The sequence below is a fragment of the Talaromyces amestolkiae genome (assembly GCF_001896365.1).
Source record: "Talaromyces amestolkiae strain CIB chromosome Unknown scaffold16.1, whole genome shotgun sequence".
Taxonomy (NCBI): domain Eukaryota; kingdom Fungi; phylum Ascomycota; class Eurotiomycetes; order Eurotiales; family Trichocomaceae; genus Talaromyces; species Talaromyces amestolkiae.
In genome coordinates, this window is record NW_024468052.1 from 547,956 (window position 1) to 568,006 (window position 20,051).

General features: G+C 47.9%; 5 protein-coding genes across 5 annotated transcripts; 2 read left to right on the top strand and 3 right to left on the bottom strand.

Moving 5' to 3' along the window:
• Nucleotides 1–784: 784 nt before the first annotated feature.
• On the bottom strand, nt 785–5,319 carry BHQ10_007725 (uncharacterized protein; the record flags this gene model as incomplete). Its single annotated transcript, XM_040880452.1, has 3 exons — nt 785–814; nt 875–4,890; nt 4,947–5,319. 3 exons carry the CDS (start codon nt 5,317–5,319, stop codon nt 785–787), a joined length of 4,419 nt encoding a protein of 1,472 aa, XP_040736228.1.
• A 2,620-nt stretch (nt 5,320–7,939) lies between these two features.
• BHQ10_007726 (uncharacterized protein) lies at nt 7,940–9,083 on the bottom strand (the record flags this gene model as incomplete). The annotated part of the gene is made up of 2 exons (XM_040880453.1): nt 7,940–8,692; nt 8,751–9,083. The coding sequence occupies 2 exons, from the start codon at nt 9,081–9,083 to the stop codon at nt 7,940–7,942; spliced, it is 1,086 nt and encodes a 361-aa protein (XP_040736229.1).
• A 2,017-nt stretch (nt 9,084–11,100) lies between these two features.
• BHQ10_007727 (uncharacterized protein) lies at nt 11,101–13,511 on the top strand (the record flags this gene model as incomplete). Its single annotated transcript, XM_040880454.1, has 3 exons — nt 11,101–11,331; nt 11,387–11,769; nt 11,828–13,511. 3 exons carry the CDS (start codon nt 11,101–11,103, stop codon nt 13,509–13,511), a joined length of 2,298 nt encoding a protein of 765 aa, XP_040736230.1.
• Nucleotides 13,512–15,667: 2,156 nt separating this feature from the next.
• On the top strand, nt 15,668–16,612 carry BHQ10_007728 (uncharacterized protein; the record flags this gene model as incomplete). The annotated part of the gene is made up of 1 exon (XM_040880455.1): nt 15,668–16,612. The coding sequence occupies one exon, from the start codon at nt 15,668–15,670 to the stop codon at nt 16,610–16,612; it is 945 nt and encodes a 314-aa protein (XP_040736231.1).
• A 389-nt stretch (nt 16,613–17,001) lies between these two features.
• Nucleotides 17,002–18,588, bottom strand: BHQ10_007729 (uncharacterized protein; the record flags this gene model as incomplete). Its single annotated transcript, XM_040880456.1, has 1 exon — nt 17,002–18,588. The coding sequence occupies one exon, from the start codon at nt 18,586–18,588 to the stop codon at nt 17,002–17,004; it is 1,587 nt and encodes a 528-aa protein (XP_040736232.1).
• Between the last annotated feature and the right edge of the window lie 1,463 nt (nt 18,589–20,051).

Genomic DNA, 20,051 nt, shown 5'->3' on the forward strand with positions numbered 1-20,051 from the left:
TTATTATCGGAGTAAGTCCGACTGACTTTCTCGTCTTGGATCGAGATTCGCAGTATGTCCGAGATTTGCCTATATGTTTTACCTAGGTTATCAGTTCCACCATGATACACAATTTGTGACCAGTCTACTTAATAACTCATCATTGCCATCGATAAAACCGAATCCCAGAATGCTTAGGCATGCCCGAGCGGTCACTGATGGGTCTGAACTGCTCAGTAATCATCACTGAGCGCTTTTCATATCTTTATAGCAATGGTCAACAACCAAGAAAGTCTCTAAAGTGGATTATGCCATGTATCACCATATCTGGGAAAATTAGCCGTAAAGTAATCCTACGAATTCTCCAACCAACTAATATACATATCGATAACCAACGATCTAGTAATCAGTAAGATCCGATAGACGTATACCCTCAAAATTCTCTTCAAGACCAGCGAGTCCCTCCATAGTATCGCAGCTCCTAATCTCCGAAATGAGTCCGTTCGGTTGAGTGCTATCTCATCTTAGGGTGAATGGTCTACCAGGTAATTCCTGTGGTATTGTATGACAGGCCCTAACTTATGCCCAAAGAGGAAGGTACTTGTCAACGATTGCTGAATGAAAATCTCATTCTCTATGTAGTAGTCTATTTCCACCTCTTTTCTCTCCGAAAATGCAAACGACTAAATCGGAACCCCGCTTTTCTGTATATTCGATGCCCGAAAATTCACAATGAGCCCCTCAAGATCTAGATTATGGACTATACAATAAGAAATATAATAGTAAACCAATGAGCGAAGCTGCTTTAACGCTTATTGAAGTTCAGGTATCGTGCCTATAGAGTATTGTTAGTGGGTTCGTATGAAAAAGAAAGAGAATACCAGGTTGCACTCACTCCAAGGAAAAGAATTATGATGTTGCTGACAATGAAGCACAAGAAGATACCCAAATCTCTCCAACGGTTGTCGTAGCTCAAGTCAAAGGCGGAATAGAACTGATCTCCAACCTTGTAAGCACAATACTGGCAGGCGCTTGTCGCATTATCAACAATATAGCCTGGTGCACCAGCTGCAAAATAAGGGGCCATGTAGTCACCACAAGTCTGGCCGTCAGGTGCAGAAAAGGTGTTGAGTTCTGAGGTTTTGCAGACGACTGGACGATCGTGTAACTCTGTCACCAGCATACCACCAATGAGTCTGGTAAAGGGATCAAGCTGGTACAGCCACGCTCTCCAGAACTTGGGAATCTGGGGTTTAGGGATAGCGACACCACAGAACAGCGCAAACACAATGATAAGCGGAGGATTGAGTTGGGATGAGATGTATGAACTCGGGGTAATTGCAGCAACCATTTGGCCCAATGTGACTGAGAAGAATTCAGTGATCAGAATCATGAAGAACTGATAACCTGCACGGTCTGAAGCACTCTGGAAACCTGGAATGTAATAAATTGGCAAGAAAAAGGCAACAGTACAAAGCAAGCTGTACGGAATCTCCGCAACAACCATGGCAACTGCAAACGCAACCGATTTGTAGGTTTTCGATGCAGCTTCCCGGTACGAAACCAACCGTGACATCTCATACTTAGGCTCAACCTGTTGAATGATGATGGCCGGAATGACGGTAATCTGGAACAGAACAAAAACACGGTATTGAAGAGATGATCGTGAATCATCTAGTTGAAGGAACATCAGACCGGTGAGAAGTGCAATAATTGCGTGTACGAATAACCTAGTGAAGCCGTAGTTTGGTGATCGCCAGAAAGCCAAGTTTGTTCGTCGGACAACAGTCTTGACTTGGTACCAGGTAGGTGTTGCGTATTCTACCTCTTGTGGTGCAGTGCTCTCATCCTCCTTATTTTGTGCGGCGCGTTCAGTCTTCATTTTTGTAATATCTGCCTTGATTTGAGCCAACTCTGGTGAATCACGCCAAATATCGCCCCAATCACGATCTCCAATGCGAGGAGTTTGACCGGCACCGATGGCATCAAGCATCCACTCAGCGGGGTTTGCGTTGGGAGGGCATTCGGCTCCATTGCGTCGGAAGTAGTCGATCAAAACATGACTATCATTTCCAATATCACCAAAGTAGACACAGTTTCCTCCTTTTTGTAGCAAGAGCAGTCGGTCAAAGCTTGAGAATAACGCTGAGTTAGGCTGGTGGATTGTGCATAGGATTGCTTGACCGGCTGCAGCTAACTTTCGCAGGAAACGAACGATGTTAAAAGCAGATTGACTGTCAAGACCAGACGTAGGCTCGTCTAAAAACAACAAAAGCTCGGGCTTGGCAGCGAGTTCTACACCAATGGTCACTCGTTTACGCTCCTCAACAGACAACCCAACCTCTGGGAATCCAATCACGGCATCTGCCAATTTTTCCAATTCCAGCAGTGACAGGATTTCTTCGACGTAAGCATGCTTCTCTGCCAACGGCACGTCATACGGTTGACGGAGCTCAGCCGAAAAGCGCAACGCTTCACGTACCGTTTGGGTAGACTCGTGAACATCTAATTGTTCTGCGTACGAGGTACCACGCTGGAAGGATGGACCAGGTTTGCGACCGTCGACTAGAATGTCTCCCGAGATGACTCCAATACTCTTTCGAGCTGCCAATACGTCCAGAAGTGTGGTCTTTCCGGCTCCAGAAGCTCCCATCAGAGCTGTCAGTTTGCCTGGTTGGACATAGCCATAAACTGAATTCAGCAACCGACGAGTGCCAGACGGAACAGGGACATCGTAGTCGACAGCCTCCCAGGTAAGCACGGCCTTTGAGGTGATGTTCAAATTCGAGGAAGAATCGTCGACTTCCTTGTTCTGACGTTTCTGCTTCTTAACCATCAGTTCCTCGTTCAGTTTTTTCCGTTCATCATTCTCCTTCTGGAAAAAGGTGATGGTTCTGCCGCCAGCTCCCCAGTTCACGGATTCTCCCAGATAAGCATTGGTAAATAAGAAGAAAACAATCAAGGCCACGATGATTCCAAAGTTACGCCATAGATCCCGAGTTTCGTAACTGAAGCCAGCACTGAGGTAGGAGGAGCCGGGAATGATATTCGAACCCGGAGAACTCCCTTGAAGAGTGCACGTTTGGTGAGCAATGTCGCCATATGAAGGCACCAAGGAGGACTCGGAACAGGTCAAGGTGAGTCGTTTGAATTCATTTACCATCAAAGCCGAAAATCCCAAACCGAGAGCATTGATATAGAAAATCCATCGCAACCAAACCTGCTCACTTTGATATTGGATAAGATACCCAGCAGTAAGCACATAGAGTGTAATAATAGTGGCGGCGAATTTCATAGCGTAGTCGAAATCAGGACACACGCAACCAATTGTTCGGAAGAACAAAGTCATACAAAGGTAACCGGATACAATGATGAGGACGAAGGTGAAGAAAGCACCGGCATCAAGGACTAGGCCGCACATGAAGTAAACAATGATACTAAAAACCAATATTTGCACAGCAGCGAAAGCAGTGTCGACCAAAATTTGAGCAATCCATAGAGCACTTGGGCGGTGGAAGGTATAGGCTTTATGTTTATTCACGATCGGACGGCCGAGCATAGTCGAGCCCAGTTCTGCAAAAGCTTGGAAAGCGTTGAAAAGTAGCGATATGAACAGTAAACCACCACGAGTAAAGGCACCAGAACTGGTAGTTGGCAATTTGTACCAAACGGTTCCCAAAACGATAGCTGTAATGATAGACGTAGCCCAAGAGACCGTCAAAGTGAACTTATCTTGCCACTTCACAAGGAACTGGCGCTTCATCAAGGCCCAGACTTGTAGATAGAAAGGAATTGAGTAAACCGAAGACTTGGGGGTGTGCTTGCGCTTGGCTTCTCTGTGAGCAAGTTCAAATTCGTCATAGACGTGCTTCTCTTCTTGAATTTGAGTACGATAGGCGGCAATTTCTTCGTCAAGCAATGTGCGGTACTTCGATTCATCGAAAGCCTTCACTAGTTCTTCCGGCGTAGACGGCACGTTTTCAGAGCTGCGACCCTCTTGATACTCCCTTTCGAATGGATCGGTACAGCCGGTCAAATAATCAGGTGTTGTCTGTCGAGGCTTCGGCATGAAACCAAGTCCTTCAAAATAGGCTCTTGCTTCAGCAGTAGGGCCAAAGAAGACCTGACGACCTTCGTCAATGACCATAACCTTGTCAAATTGTTCATAAATGTTTTCTGAGGCCTGGTACAAAGAAACAAATGTCGTTGTCTTGTAAATATTGGTCATGATCCGGAGTGACTTTGCAAAATCCAATGCGGTAGATGCGTCCAAACCTCGAGTTGTATTGTCCCAAGCCAGGACAGTCCCAGAGGTAATCATCATTTCTGCTATACTCACACGTTTGCGCTCACCTCCAGAAACACCTCGGACGAATGCATTGCCGACGACTGTGTTGATTGTATGCTCAATGTTGAACATCTTCAATAACATTTGTATGACCTTTTCCTTGAATTCCTTTTTCGATACGCCAGCGGGTCGTTTGCCTGGAGTCTTGGTGTCGAGAGCGAAAGAGAGGGTTTGGCCAACGGTCAGGGTGGGATGATGAACATCATCTTCTTGGTTGTAAACAGCTTCACCGCGGAACCTCTTTGCAAAGGTGTCGCTATCGAACGGTCCGTATGTAACTCCGCCGTCAAATGATGTATATCCATAGCGTTGATTTGTGACTACTTTCAAGAACGTAGTACAACCAGAACCGGGTCGACCTAGAACCAAGACCATTTCTCCGGGTTTCAGGACGCCTCTAAAATTGTGAAGAATGTCGACTTCGGCGCCGTGTTTCTGCAATCCCAAGAGATTTTTGAGTGTCTCGTATACGTTAAAGAAGCCAATTACGGCATCTGGAAATGTTTGCACAAAGGTCTTGACTCCACCATATCCTCGGACTGTAAGACCATCCCAAATAACACCTGACATATTGGTCAGTTGCGCCGACAGCCTTCATACTTGAGTTTATAAAACCTACCGATGTGCTTCGGCTTGATACCGGCCTCATTCTCGGCAGCTTTCGAGCCATGAAGAGCAGATTCCAGATCCCACTGCTCGGTGGTAGATGCGGGCGAACTTCCGGTCTTTTCAATATCGTGCACGGAGGCGCGTCTTGATTGCCGTGATGCCTGTTTCGAGAGTCGTCTCGTTTGCTGAGAGATATTGGAAAACTGTTTGTTGAGCTCCGCGAAGTCCTTTTCTGCGCGCTCGACGTCGACGCCGGATTGGATGCGCGCGAGACCGGTAGGATTAGAGGTTCTCACTTGCTCGCGGCCGTCTTCGTAGGTTGATTCGGTACGCACACTTTCGTCTTCCTTAGTCCAGGATTCGGTGGGATTGGCGGACGACATTGTGTCTGCTGTATGCGCTCTGGCGCTGGCGCAAAGGTCTAATGCTATAACCTAGGATGAGGAGAATGGTAATTCAGATGGTATTTTGAAATCGATACCTATGGTTAATAATGTGGATCGAAGTTTGGGGATGGTGCTGGCGAGGCGCAAAGACGAATAGACAGCACAAGACCCAGAACCATTTGCACAGAGACTGTGCAGGATATCCGGCTTGTGAAGAATGGGAGACTGCCAGCACACAGGCGAGGTTGAAAAGAAGGAAGGAAGATGAAAGAATCCTAAAAAAAGGAGGACCAAGGTGAAGAGCAATTAAAAAAATAAAAATCTTGATGCGGCGGCAGTCGGGCCTGCCTTTTTTTAGCCGGGTGCTTCCCAAAATGGCAGCTAGTAGCTACTGTGGGCGTGGCTACCATCCCCCCATATGGCAGCCCCATCGTATAGACTCTACGGTACATGGTAGGCCCACAACCCAACATTCAATTTACTAACGTGGTAATCTCGCTCCAAACTCCTCCGTGCAGCCTCTAACCCAACAAATACCCTTGCGAATTACTAATCCTCACTCGAACTACATGAAAATCTGCCCAATGATTTATGAGCCAACCAACATATTGCTATGATACCAAATGACTTCCTACGTAGTAAGTTAATATATTTTAAGTCCATTTTAAGTCCGGCCTAGAGCGGCGTCTCAAAACAGCGTACCGTGCCCTCCGTTGCGGGGCAAGCCTCTTGGGACTCCAAGTGCGGACTGTCGTTTTTCTCGGCGAGTACGCGTCTATACTTGGCTTTTAGTCAACTATGTACGATGTATGTGACTACGATGAATCATCTTGACTCATCGATCTGAGATGCAGGTATCGATTGATTGGCAGTTTCCGCGTGTCGAACCCTGCTTGATAAGTCATGGCGCGACATGCAAACAATGCAAACACATCAAACAGGTAGCTCCATAGTACAGTACATTAGGGCCTCGGCTCTCTGAGCGAAACAGCATCCGTGCCGCACTCCACTCGTGCTGTTGGAAATTGGCCAGTCGCGGTGCTTGTTTCGGTTGCCCGGCAATTGTTGCATCTATCGCTGAGTAGAACGAGCATGTGTAGACGATCGATTTCTAAGCACACATACGTCTCTCATCAGTTTCACTTTCACCTGACAATTGAAACGGTGAAATCACAGTCAGGGTTGGTAATCCGGGGCACACGGAGTTTCCGTGTCTTGCAGAATGTCAAAAAGCCCTACCCGGATTACGGAAGACAAGTGGCTTCCGAAATGACTCGTCAGCGCCTGGCCAATCCTCATCACTGAATCATGCAGGAGGCGATCTAGCGTTGTTGGCTTTCTGGCTTGTGCTTGTCGATCTATCGCACTATCGTCTTCTACGTAGTACGCATCAGATTTTCAATCCTTCTCGGTGCCGCCTTCCGCGGCTTTCTGTTTTACGTACGGAGTAATGCTTCGTCCGTTTTGTCCGTCGGCCTGGCAGATCTTGATATCTTATGTAATGTCACATCGCATCCTAATCTGCCCGACGCGTGCTTTGATGTAGTGCGTACTGCAGCTATTGTTGTCACGACTCTCACGTCTAGAATCATTACAACATGTGGAAGTCTGTCGTTTGGGTCAAAAGAAAGAGTTATGTTTATGGCATCCATAAACCAGAGCCTCAATCGATTGAGACGATATCTTACATGCTTAGCGTGGTTGGAGGTTCCCAGTCCTAACAATGTGTCGAACAGAACTCAACGTCAAATAGATATCGTCATACCCTCGCAAAATTGCCCTCCGACAGAAATCTCTCATGCACACAACTAGCACACACCTTCCCATCCACACTCTCCATCACCACCCTAAGAGTGGCCCATCTTCCTCCCCCGCCGCCACAACCCTACACCTCAACCTCACCACCATGCCCCTAAGAAGCCGTCGATGATACCAAACTGACAACGGTCTGCTAATCTCAAACCAATTCCAAAACCCCGGTCTGCTAATCATATACAGCGCCTTTGAGCTAAAATTATCGAAGATGGTTGAGACAGCAACGCCATGTATGTTGCCGTTTTTGTTGCACATAATCTTCGAGACATGGAATTCGTAGACGATTGTGTGTGTGGAGGGGAAAGATGTTACGTCTTTGATTCCACGCAGGACGGCGGTGTCGACGCCTGTGTATGTGGGATCGGTGGTGATACTGACTTTGTAGGCTCGGATGAGGTCGTCGAGGGAGAGAGCGAAGTCGGTTGTCCAGTATGCGTCGCGAGTCATTTTGATTCTTGTCAAAAGAGTATTACATACAGTTTATCATGAATATATGGTGCGATTTCGTGAACGTTCCTACTCATCTGGATATGGATTTTCTTTCACATTTACTCAGTCCGGTTATAGACCGGCTTTGTTGTCTATAAAGCCGTTCATGGGGCACAACGCTACATAGATGTTTAGACGGGAAAAAGTTTCCCATCTTATTTATGTCAGTTACAGTATTATGATTTGCAATGTGTGAGGTAAAAGAGGGAAGCAGACAGCTCTCTTCTGAGTCTTAGCATATTGTTTTTCAGGTCGCGTACATACCTCGAAAAAGCCCTAACCCACCCAAGCCCGAGGCAAGGTAAGTATTCAACTACAACAAAGCCTTCAACCCCAACCCCTTCCTCTCCCCATTCTCATCAAACTCAATCTTCTCTCCCGTCACCAAACTCTCCTGCAACGCAATCGCCAACTTCATCCCCTGCAACGCCGACGACAACTTCAACGGCAATTCTCGCCCCAGCAAAATAGCATCCACAAACACCTCTAGCTCAGTCACAAACGCATCTTGATACCGCTCAATCCAACCCGGTGTCGCATCCTGCTGAATCCCCGCTATATTCGAGACTTGCACTCTATTCGCATGAGGCACAAGATTGATAGAGATTTTGCCCTCGCTACCGATAATCTCCGTGCAATTGTCGTAGCCATGAAACGTAGTTCGGGAATGATAATAGTACGCAATTCTGCCGCCCCAAAACTCAACTACGCCGACCGCATTATCCACGTCGTTGAATTCTTTCAATTCTTGATGGTGCGCAATCAAACCCGTTGCCCAGAGCGCTTTGGGTTTGCAGTTCTCCTCCCCGAGGAAGGAGAGTGTGAGATCGATATCGTGGACGACTGTATCAATGAATATGCCGCCACTGTGTCGCGCATACTCGATGAAGAAACCGGTCTTGTCGAGTCTTTCGGCGCCTTGGGAACGAATGATCAATGGTGTACCGATTGAACCGTTTTGGATGCTGCGTAGAGCTGTGCGATATTGTTCGTCGAAGCGGCGGACGAAGCCGACCATTACTTTGGAGCGGCCGTCTTCGCCGAGGTCATGGAGTAGCTGACTCAACTAACATGAATGAATCAATACGGCCATCCTATCGTTTCAGTATAGGGGGCGTGCTTACTTCGGCCAGATCTTTAGTCAACGGCTTCTCACATAAAACACAAATACCACGCTTCACAGCTGCAAGGGTATGCTCAATATGCAGCTCCGTCGACGATGCAACGATCACCGCCGCAAGGCCCGGGGCGTCAATCATTTCGTAGAAGTCAGAGAATATATTGACGCCTTCAGGCTCGAGTTTGTTTCTAGCCCATTCGAGTTCGTGCGGTGTTGGAGAGCAGACGCTGTATAGGCAGGCTTTGGATATGCGGTGCAGCACGTTTAGGGCATGTCGTTGACCCATCCGGCCTAGGCCTACGACGCCGATGTTGAGTTTTTGGTTGTTTGTTGTCATTTTCGTTCTCGAAATGAATAAAAAACAGTTGAATGAAGTTGAGTACAGAATACATGTAATCTCTTTATTTATGCCTATATAAAATGAGAATATCTGTTGAAAATTTTTGCGTCCAGGTATATAGTCGGCTGCCACTAAGCCTGTCTCTGCAGAGTCCCTCGGATACTCTTTTCCGACGATAGGGACTATCTCCACTCTAGACTTGGGAGCTGATCTTCAATTCATGTGCTAGATTAGCTTTTAATTATCAATTAGTCCCTGTTGTCGAACGATCGATATTCACAGAGCCACTGCTTGGAGCTTGTGGAACAGGGGAATAAGAGGATTGAGGGCGAAGATCTTATAAAGCCACTATGCGACCAAGACCAGATATTGTTTATCCAATTAGAGCCAAGATCTTCTTGTGCCATATTTAGGCTCCGGTGTTGGCTGGGTACATGTAATCCAAAATGTAGGGCAGTGTTATCAGATATAAAGATCCACTGTAAGAGCGATGAAGGTCATGGAAGCAGTGTTGCTTCGTATAATCTTGCAATCTTGCGCCAAGGAGTGGGATAAGGTATTGAGAAATCAGTAGATCAGTTTCTCACAAAATGCAAGCTGGCGACAAAGACTGTCGGCGATGCTCTGCCTTTGGTGACTTGTAACTCCAAACCAGTAGGGTTAGGGCTAAAGCTTCATTGCATCTGGCAATTGGTCAGAATGCGGGGAACGAGCGAACATTGCTCTGTTTGCTCTACAACTTGTCAAAATCTCATAGATTGTACTTACTGTTTTAACCTTCTGGTACATAGCCAAATAAAAATCGCAATATCAGTTTCGTAGATATCAACAGAAGTGGTCACTGCATCATCTCAATTTCAAAAAGGTCGCATGATCAGGGCCTTATCGATAAGGCATCTGTGGTCCCTGCAGTAGGCTCTCCGATATCGCTGGCGCCAATCTCAAAAATTATTCGCTCGCTGGTCTACCCACGGGCGACACTGAACTTTTTCTTGGGCTTGCGCTATTTGGTTCGTATGGTTCTAGGTTGTAGACAGAAAGAAGGAAGTCAAGTCGTCTGAGGATTGCTTGGATTCTGTGTCTAGCAATAGAACAACAGTGCTCATGCATTTATGGCATAGACGCAGTGCATGGAAAAAGCATCTGCTAGCATAAGCGAGCAGTGGCAGTCATCTCGAGTTCATGCAGCTCAGCCTTATAATTTATAACCCTGCCGACGTTATAGATGAAGCTAATAATGACTGGTACGGAAAGCGAATCCGGCGTTGACCTCAGCGCGCGATCTGTCTCCTTGAGAATCGGAGCTCGGTCGCTGACATAGCGAGCTCAAGCCCGGCTGAACACAGGAGGGAGGATGGCATTCCTTTATACAAATAATCCCCGGTCAAGGTCGAGCTTCTCGTTCCGTAGCAATCGGGTAGGAATTAGGTGATATGTTTCTCCGATCGAATCCGCAGATCGATGACCGGCACACAACGGTAGCTCGAAGTGGCGAATAAGAGATCATCGACGCTATAAGACGGCTTTTGGATATTAGTTGCTTCGTGGGAAGAATTCTTATACTCCGATAGACTGTACCTCTAGTCAATTGATCAATTGATCAATGTAGACCGTAATAATTTGCAAACAGAGCTTCGAGCAGAAAAAAGAGCCTATGGCGCCATACGGCAATATTCTCAGCAGTGGTACCCCGCAAACTCACCGCTTCGGTTTTCCGGGCAACCACTGGACGCCGCGGAAGGAGCAGCCCTGAGGGAGCTCCTGCTTTGGCGGGGCCCGAAATTTCGGAGGCCGAAAAGCAAAGTCACCCCTCCTGCTGTACCATTCTTTTTTTTCTTCCTTTAATACACGACTCATCTCCTGTGTCTGAACCTTCATTTTGTTTTCATCCTTCATCTCACAATCTTCAATTGTCGCTGATAAACTTGTTTTCTTGTCTTTCAGCGAGATTGTATTGCCTTGTGAGGCCACTTGATCACCCTTTTTTATCTATTCATACATAACACAAGTCACAATGGTTCAATCCGCAGTCTTGGGTTTCCCTCGTATGGGAGCCTTGAGAGATCTTAAGAAGGCCACTGAAGCTTACTGGGCCGACAAGATCTCCCAGGAAGACCTCGTTGCTGAGGGAAAGAGACTCCGTCTCGCTCACTGGAAAATCCAGAAGGATGCCGGTGTCGATGTCATTCCCTCCAACGACTTTTCCTTCTACGACCAGGTCTTGGATCACATCCAACTCTTCAGTGTATGCATTGCTCCGCCCTACTTTCAAAAAAAGATTGCTGACGATATTCTGATAGGCCACTCCCGAGCGCTATGCTTCCCAAAAACTCAACATCCTCGACGAGTACTTCGCCATGGCCCGTGGTCGCCAGCGTGCCGGTGTCGACGTCCCCTCCATGGAGATGGTGAAATGGTTCGACAGCAACTACCACTACACAAAGCCTTCTTTCAGCGACTCCCAGACTTTCGCTCTCGCTAAGGATGCTAAGCCCGTCCGCGAGTTCCTCGAGGCCAAGGAAGCTGGCTTCATCACCCGCCCCGTCCTCCTCGGTCCCGTTTCCTTCTTGGCTCTCGGAAAGACTGAGCGTGGTCACTCTGTTGAGCCCATCTCTTTGTTGAGCAAGCTTATCCCCGTCTACGTCGAGCTTCTCAAGGCCCTCAAGGCTGCTGGTGCCGAGTCGTAAGTCGCATTTACAATATCTGAGTGGACCTGAACAATAACTAATAGAATCTTCTAGTGTCCAAATCGATGAGCCCGTCCTCGTTTTCGACTTGAAGCCCGAGATCAAGGCTGCTTTCAAGCCTGCCTATGAAGCTCTTGGAGCCGCTGGCCCTGAGCTCACCGTTGCCACCTACTTCGGTGATATCGTTCACAACATCGACGCTGTCTCCGCTTTCTCTGGTCTCCACGCTCTCCACATCGACCTCGTCCGTAACCCTGAGCAGCTCGAGACCGTCATCAAGGCTCTCGGCCCTAAGCAGACTCTTTCCCTCGGTGTTGTCGACGGACGTAACATCTGGAAGAACGACTTTTCCAAGTCCCTTAAGATCATTGACACCGCCGCCTCTGCCCTTGGCAAGGACCGCATCATCGTCGCCACCTCCAGCTCTCTCCTCCACGTCCCTCACACTCTCGCTAGCGAAAAGAAGCTTCCTGAGGAAGTCTACCAGTGGTTTTCCTTCGCCGTTGAGAAGGTCAAGGAAGTTTCCATTCTCGCCAAGGCTGCCACCGAGGGACCCGCCTCTGTCCAAGCCGAGCTCGATGCCAACGCTGCTGCTCAGAAGTCTCGCGCTGAGTCCAAGCGCACCAACAACCCCGAGGTCAAGGACCGTCTCGCCAAGATCACCCCTGACTTGTACGACCGTAAGTCCAGCTTCGACACCCGTTACGCTCAGCAGAGGACTCACTTGAGCTTGCCTCTTTTCCCCACCACCACCATCGGCTCCTTCCCCCAGACCCAAGAGATCCGTGTCCAGCGTAACAAGTTCACCAAGGGAGAGATCACTGAAGAGCAGTACGATGCTTTCATCCGCAAGGAAATTGACTACGCCATCCAGATCCAGGACGAGCTCGGCCTCGATGTCTACGTTCACGGTGAGCCTGAGCGTAACGATATGGTTCAGTACTTCGGTGAGCGCTTGGAGGGTTACGTCTTCACCACCCACGCTTGGGTCCAGTCTTACGGATCTCGTTGCGTGCGTCCCCCCATCATTGTCGGTGACATCTCTCGTCCTGCTCCCATGACCGTCAAGGAGAGCAAGTACGCCGCTTCCATCTCCAAGAAGCCCATGAAGGGTATGCTCACTGGACCCGTCACTTGCCTCCGATGGTCCTTCCCTCGTAACGACGTCCACCAGTCCGTCCAGGCCATGCAGCTCGCTCTCGCTCTCCGCGACGAGGTTGTTGACCTTGAGAAGAACGGTATCTTCGTCATCCAGGTCGATGAGCCCGCTCTCCGTGAGGGTCTCCCTCTCCGCTCCGGCAAGGAGCGTGAGGCTTACTTGGAGTGGGCCGTGAACAGCTTCAAGCTCTCCACCGCTGGTGTTGAGGACTCCACTCAGATCCACTCTCACTTCTGTTACTCTGAGTTCCAGGACTTCTTCCACGCCATTGCTGCTCTCGACGCTGATGTTCTCTCCATTGAGAACTCTCGTTCCGATGCTAAGCTCCTCAAGGTCTTCATTGACGAGGCCTACCCCCGTCATATCGGACCTGGTGTCTACGATATCCACACTTCTCGTATCCCTCCTGAGGAGGAGATCAAGCAGCGTATCTCTGAGATGTTGGAGTACCTCCGCCCTGAGCAGCTCTGGATCAACCCTGACTGCGGTCTCAAGACCCGTACCTGGGAACAAGTCAAGCCTGCCTTGACCCACTTGGTCAATGCTGCCAAGTACTTCCGTGAGCAACACAAGGCTTAAATGCTTTGATGCGCTGAGGACTGGTCTATCTTGAATCTCTCCACTATCATATTCTTCTTACCTCCCACCTCCAGACCAGTGTGCTCATACTCTGTTTCAGTTGATATCCCAATTACGTATTTCCTTTGTCTTTCCTTTGTTATTATACCTTGGACTCGTATCCAAAAAAATCTTTGTTTCAACAGCATATGCATTTACCGGAGGGTTATGGGTGAAAATTTCCTTGTTAGACGAGATGATGTGTGATGAAATCTTGAAGCTTATCAAACAGGCGCCATTCTCAACGCGGCGTTTCTTTGGGGGCATTAGTTTGTTATAGATAGGATACTTGTATCCAGAGAAAGACCTCTAAAAATATGAGCTTGTTTTCCTCTACTGCTTGCTTCAACTTAACCTTCTGTTTAAACTGTCCCGTATATCGTCAACTTGCGCCATACGGCATCACCGCCAATATCTAGGTACACAAAGCGTATTTCTTTGCTGTTTTTAACATCAAATCAATAGTACTTCCACATCTCGACTTTCCTTTGTGTTTCTTACAGTACATGGTCACTGATTCCGTGGACCTGCTTATAGAGTGCCTTGAGCGTGATCACGTGGCTTTCCATGCCCTAGGTGATCCTGCTATTTTGGTGCTACATTCTTTCCCAGAGGCAAGCAGTAGTATAGTGTCTGTATCAGGTAGCCTATTATTGACTTTTATGATATCCAAATGACTTCAACCGGGTTGAGTGGAGCTCTTTTATCAAATGCCTTTTGGGGCTTGATGACAGTGGTGATGTCCAGGTCGTCCATGATTATTCTTGAGCTCTACAAGGTCTGTGTTCAGATTGAAAATAGCTCGACTATGTAACTCTACCAGAGCATGGTAGTCATGGACGCATTAGCTTCCAGACTGATAGCAGCTATCAGGTCTGTTGCGCCCTAGGTTAATGATAATGCGTAAACGACAATGGTTGCAAAACTTGACTGGACATTTAGCACACCACGAACCCTCCATTAACGCGAACCAAAATTGTTTCTCAGGCACTGTCCCTCGGTAGAATTGCCCGCTGAAGAAATTACTAACGGCCTTCAGGGGAGCTATGCAAGTGAGATGGGGCGGTTTTTCAGCTGCAATAAACTACTGTGATGTGACAAGCCATGAATTACCGGCCAAGGTGACTTTGCCGTTACACCGTGGTAAAACAGCGATTACCATGAAGATATTTTCAAATTATCTTGTATACTACTGCACCAGATATATTTATTCAATACTTCATCATTCTACCTTACCAGCTCAAGCTACATACGCAACAGTCGAATCTCACCGAGGTATAGAGCCCATTACGGCTAGAGATCGTCCAGACTATAGAACCCTGAAATATCCCATAGGAAAAGGCAAGGATGAGTAGTATCAGAGTCAGCACATGGAACAGCCTCTCGTAACCTCTCGTAACCTCTCATGATAATCCTCATTCTACCTTGGTAGCTTCAAGTAGGTGATCTCTTAACGATCTTACTCTATACCTTATGCCTTTCAACAAGGCGTCTTTGTATCTCAGTGAATAAGCCAAGACATGCACCAGAACCAGTCTTTTATTGTATAGGAAGATTGTTCGTGCCTTGATTGACATATGTATAAAGACTAAACACATGTCATCCGGCAATCAGTTGCACCGATCAATGACGGAGACGGAGAAATTGATAACAATAAAGATAATATTTGGCCTTTTTAATTCACAAGGTTGCTTCATCTAGAAGATATATTCATCAGCAATGGACTAAGTCATAGTGAGGCTAAAAGGTGCGTGCGTACTCCGTATCGACGGCCGTAAGACGGGTAGGGGTTTTGGCGCCGGACTGTTGATTGCGCCGATACGGCCATTCGTCATGGATGCTGGATACAGCTTTACAAGGCGAAATGGTAGGTATAAAAGGCTTGAGTAAATGATCAGTGTCAATATTCTTACTCATTGAGTATTTACAGAACATACCCAACATTCTATGCTAAGTTTTGAGATCATTGTTACCTACGGATCCATCTACTCGTATACATACTACTACCCGTTCTCACATCATATCAGCCACCAGCATTGCCTTACCAATTGATACTTTTGATATACCCGACATTGGAGCATCTCAGACACTCTAAAACAAGCTTTAAAGAAGAAATTATGGCCACTACACGCACAATTCTTGTCACCGGCGCAACTGGTAAACAGGGCTCCGCCCTAATTGATGCCCTCCTAGCCGCAGACAACACCAACACACCAATCCACATCATCGCAGTTACGCGTGACACCACCTCTGGAAGTGCGAAAGCTCTAGCTTGCAGACCTAACGTAAGCGTGATCGCAGGCGACCTGGCCGATCCAGACGCCATCTTCGACCAGGCCTCTACTATATCCGAAAATCAAGGAGTATGGGGCGTCTTCGGCGTCCAAATCAACTCCCCCTTCGAAGAGCAACAAGGCAAAGCCCTCATCACAACCGCCGCAGCCCGTGGAGTCGGCCACTTCGTCTACGCCTCCGGTGACCGCGGCGGTCCGCAAAAGTCAGAAGCCGATCCCACCTTCGTCAAAAACTTCGCCGCCAAATACGCAATTGAGAAACATCTGCAAAAGCTGGCAGCAGGTAATAATAAGCAGGGAATGACATACTCGATCCTGAGACCGGTGACGTTCTTCGAGAATATGACGCCCGACATCAACGGGAAGGGGTTTGCGCGCATGTGGGAGCAAATGGGTTCTCGTAAGCCGCTACAACTCGTTTCTACGCGGGACATCGGCCGCGTTGCTGCAATGGCATTTTTAGATCCTGGCAAGTACAGGAATGTAGCTTTGACGCTGGTGGGTGATGAGTTGACGCAGTCCGAGGCAGAAGTCATTTTTCAGGAGGTGACTGGAGGGGAGCACATGCCTATGATACCGTGTCCCGTGGGGAGTGCTGTTAAGTTCTTTAAGAAGGATACTGTGGGGGATATGTTTCGGTGGTTTGAGGAGAATGGGTATGGGGGAGATGTGGGTTGGTGCAGAGAGGAATTTTCGGGGATGATGGATTATCGAACTTGGTTGCTGGAGAGGAGTGCTTTTGCTCAGAGGTCGATGAGTGTCAAGTGATAAAGTATATCACTATAGGAGATCATGAACATACTCTTTTATATTTTGGAATTATCAGAAACCTCCAAAGCATGCAGGCCGGGTGTTGAGTCGCGTGAAGGACATGGGTATGTACTTTACTAGATTAAGTATCAAAGCTTATTACAAAGTGACTATGGATAATGTGTCAAGAATGAAATGAATGGGAATTGGACTCCGAATAGTAGTATATCACAAGAATGATTTTGTATACAAGCACAAATAAACACAAGAGAGAAAGTCAGTTCGATTTACATGCCAAAACAGTTCAATGGGAGATGGATATCCCTACTAACAGATCCACACAACGGAAAGGCAAATGGTCGTTTCGGGCTGATGATGTAGCTTTATGTATATGTATCATCGATTTTTTACAGGAAGAGCATGGCACCACCGCTGAGAACAGCGGTGAGGATGTAGGCGCTCAACTGCCAAGAGCCGACAAAGACGGCGCTGGGGGAGGCACCAGGGAAGGCAGCACCAGAAGAAGAGGAAGAGCTACCAGTGCCGGTGGCGGTAGATCCTGAGGCAGTGCCAGTACCAGCGGTACCAACGGCAGCCAACTTGGTAGAGCAGGCACTGCCGGAGGTAGTGGCGGATTGGGTAGTGGCAGAGCTGCTGAAGTCACAGGCATTGGCACCGTTGCCCTTAGCAGACTGGACACTGTAATAGGCGTTCAAGGCCCAGGAGAGCTGGTCCTTGAGCTCGCACATACTGTAAGCACCGTACTCTCCGCTGGTGGCATTGGTAGAAATACCAGAGACGTAGTCGGAGACACCAAAGCCGTAGATCAAGTCGAAGAGATCACCGTACTTCGAGGAAGAGACGCTGGAAGAAACGACACAGGTAAGGGATTTGGACATGCAGTTGCAGAGATCTTCATCAGGAGTAGGGGGGAGGGTGGAGCTAGCCTTCCAGAGGGAGTCGACGGTGGGGCAAGCCTGAAGCGCAGTGTTGGTGACAGTGTAAGAAGCACTGTTGACACCAGTAGGAGTAGCCGAGACAATCTCAGTCGAGAAGGCGCTGTAGTCGGATTTGGTGCTGATTGAAGAGCCAACAAGAGAAACCAAACCATAGTCGTTAGCCTCGTCGAAGTATTCGTAGACGAAACCACCGTTCAGCATATCGTTCATTTCAGAACCGTACATGGTATCAATGTTGGTAAAAGTACGAGGTTTTACAGTGTTGCAACCATATTCGGCAAAGAAGTAAGGGACGGAGTAGCTGGAGAAGTTCTTGACGATTTGATCGTAGCCAGACTCGGTGAATGAAGAATTTCCGCACCATTCGTAGACATTGTCACCGTAAAAGTCAACAGACTCGTCAGCGGAGTTGCAGTTGAAGTAGTCAGCGACTTGAGTACGGATATCGGCAGCGTCAGCAGTGGCGTATCCAACACCCTTGTTGTAGCCCTTCTGCTTGATGTACGCCTTGGAATCACGGACAGCAGCCTTGACGAAAGCGCTGGCTTCGGTATAAGAATCGTTGTTGGTGACTTCGTTTCCGGCGAAGAAACCGATGACGTTGGTGTAGTTGGCGAAAGCGTCAATAACAGCAGTGTAGCGTTGGTAGAGAGGAAGCTCCCAAGAGGGATCAGCACGGTTGATAGAGTCAGTGGGGGAACCAAGATCGATGATCATGTAGATGTCGGCGTCGGCGAATGCGTTGACACAATCGGAGTGGTCGTTGGTAGGGTCGACACCGTAGACACGGATGGTGTTTGTGCGGATGGCAGTCAAGTAGGGAATATCACGCGCGCACGAGCTCAAGTTGGCGAGGGGATCGATGAAGCTGTCGGTGCTGGTGGCGGGCTCTTGATAGGCGACACCTCGAATATAGAACTGAGTGCCATTCGTCTTGTAAAAGAACTTGCTTCCCTTGATGACGATCTCGTCGACACTGGCGAGGGCAGTGCTGGCGAGAAAAGCGCCGGCAACGGCGAGATTTGAGAATTTCATGTCGTGGTTGTATATCAATGTTATTCACGAGTCTTGATAAATTTGAAGGAGATAGCGAATGTTTGGAAGAGCTGGAATGAAAAGAACACGCTCTTGCTAAATTAATAAAGGTATAATGAATGACCGACTAGAAGATGAAAATATGTTGAGCGAAAGTTTAAGAAAGAAAAAACCTCATTGAGCAGTGATGAAAAGGCTCAATGGAGGAAGATGAAACTGGTTGTCGAGAAGAACGAACGTCAAGTGAGTCTTGGTATGTATGGAAGGGAAAGAAAGAAGGAGGAGAGGGAATGGAAGGAAGTGCCAAGGAGCCAGGGAGCATTAAATTACTGTGTCAGCGCTGCGTGTATTGTCCTAAATACGGGGATTACACACTAGGGATTCGAGCATGCGTAATTTAGCGCTAATTTGTGAGGGCCAGCCCCCGCTCGGCCCACAGGTGGGTTCCGGGTGGTCCGCACAAGTGGATCAGGGACGCTTTTTGTCCAATCAGCCACTGAGACAGCACTAATCGGCGCTTGTTATGTGTCCCAGATGCTGAGCCACGCTCTATGATTGGCCTTGAGCGAGTCAATTACCTGTACGGCCGCGTATTGTGTCTCGGAAGTTGTATTGAGCTAAGCCCAGAAGAATGAACCCCTTTTCGACCAAGAGACGTGGTTGGTTTTGAAGCTGGCCTCTCCAGTTTATCTCCAGTTTATCGCCCATCTACCGGCCAAGGAGAGATCTCTGCGATCCTTGCAGTGGATCGGATTCATCACTGATTCGTATCATCTTGACGCCGTTGGACGACTTTCAGTATGTATGACTTTCAGGAGTGATGATCAAACTGCTTATCATAATCAAACTGGCAATCACCCCTGAGGTTTGACATGAGCTGCCACACACCAGTGGTTTGAAGCAGATTCAGCAAACTCTCTGCGTCTCAGAATGCTATGCTATTAGGCGAGCTCTGACTTCGGACTGCAAATTTATCCGCAACTGGTAAACCAATCGGCAAGAAGCAAGGGTGCAGCTGTCTCACAGCTGTCTCTTACAGTCTCACCCGCAGTTTCCTTAGCCCAGTCAGCGTTACCTCTTCAGAGAGTTGAGTACAGTTGCACCAGCTGGTCAGACGAATCAGTGAAGAACCAACCGTTCGTCTTGATTAAACAGAAAAACAGTCCGTTTCTCGAGAAGCACGCAGTGCGTCGCTTGTTTTGTTTGTGTAGAGTTCTCGAAGAACTCGCACATCGTAGTTCTTTCTATGTCCTGGCTTGTGTCTCCGGGCCAGGCGTTGAGTTCAACCCCGGAATGTCACCAGCCAAATATTGACGGAGAGATAATCGGTTTTCCCTAGTAGAGCAAAATAGGTCGATAATTTCAAGCTTAGACCTCATTATTCAGAAAAATATATGTTCATTGCCGCTTCTTGAGAGGTAGGTAGATAGTTATTGGCGGGAAGTACAGCTACAGCCATCAAC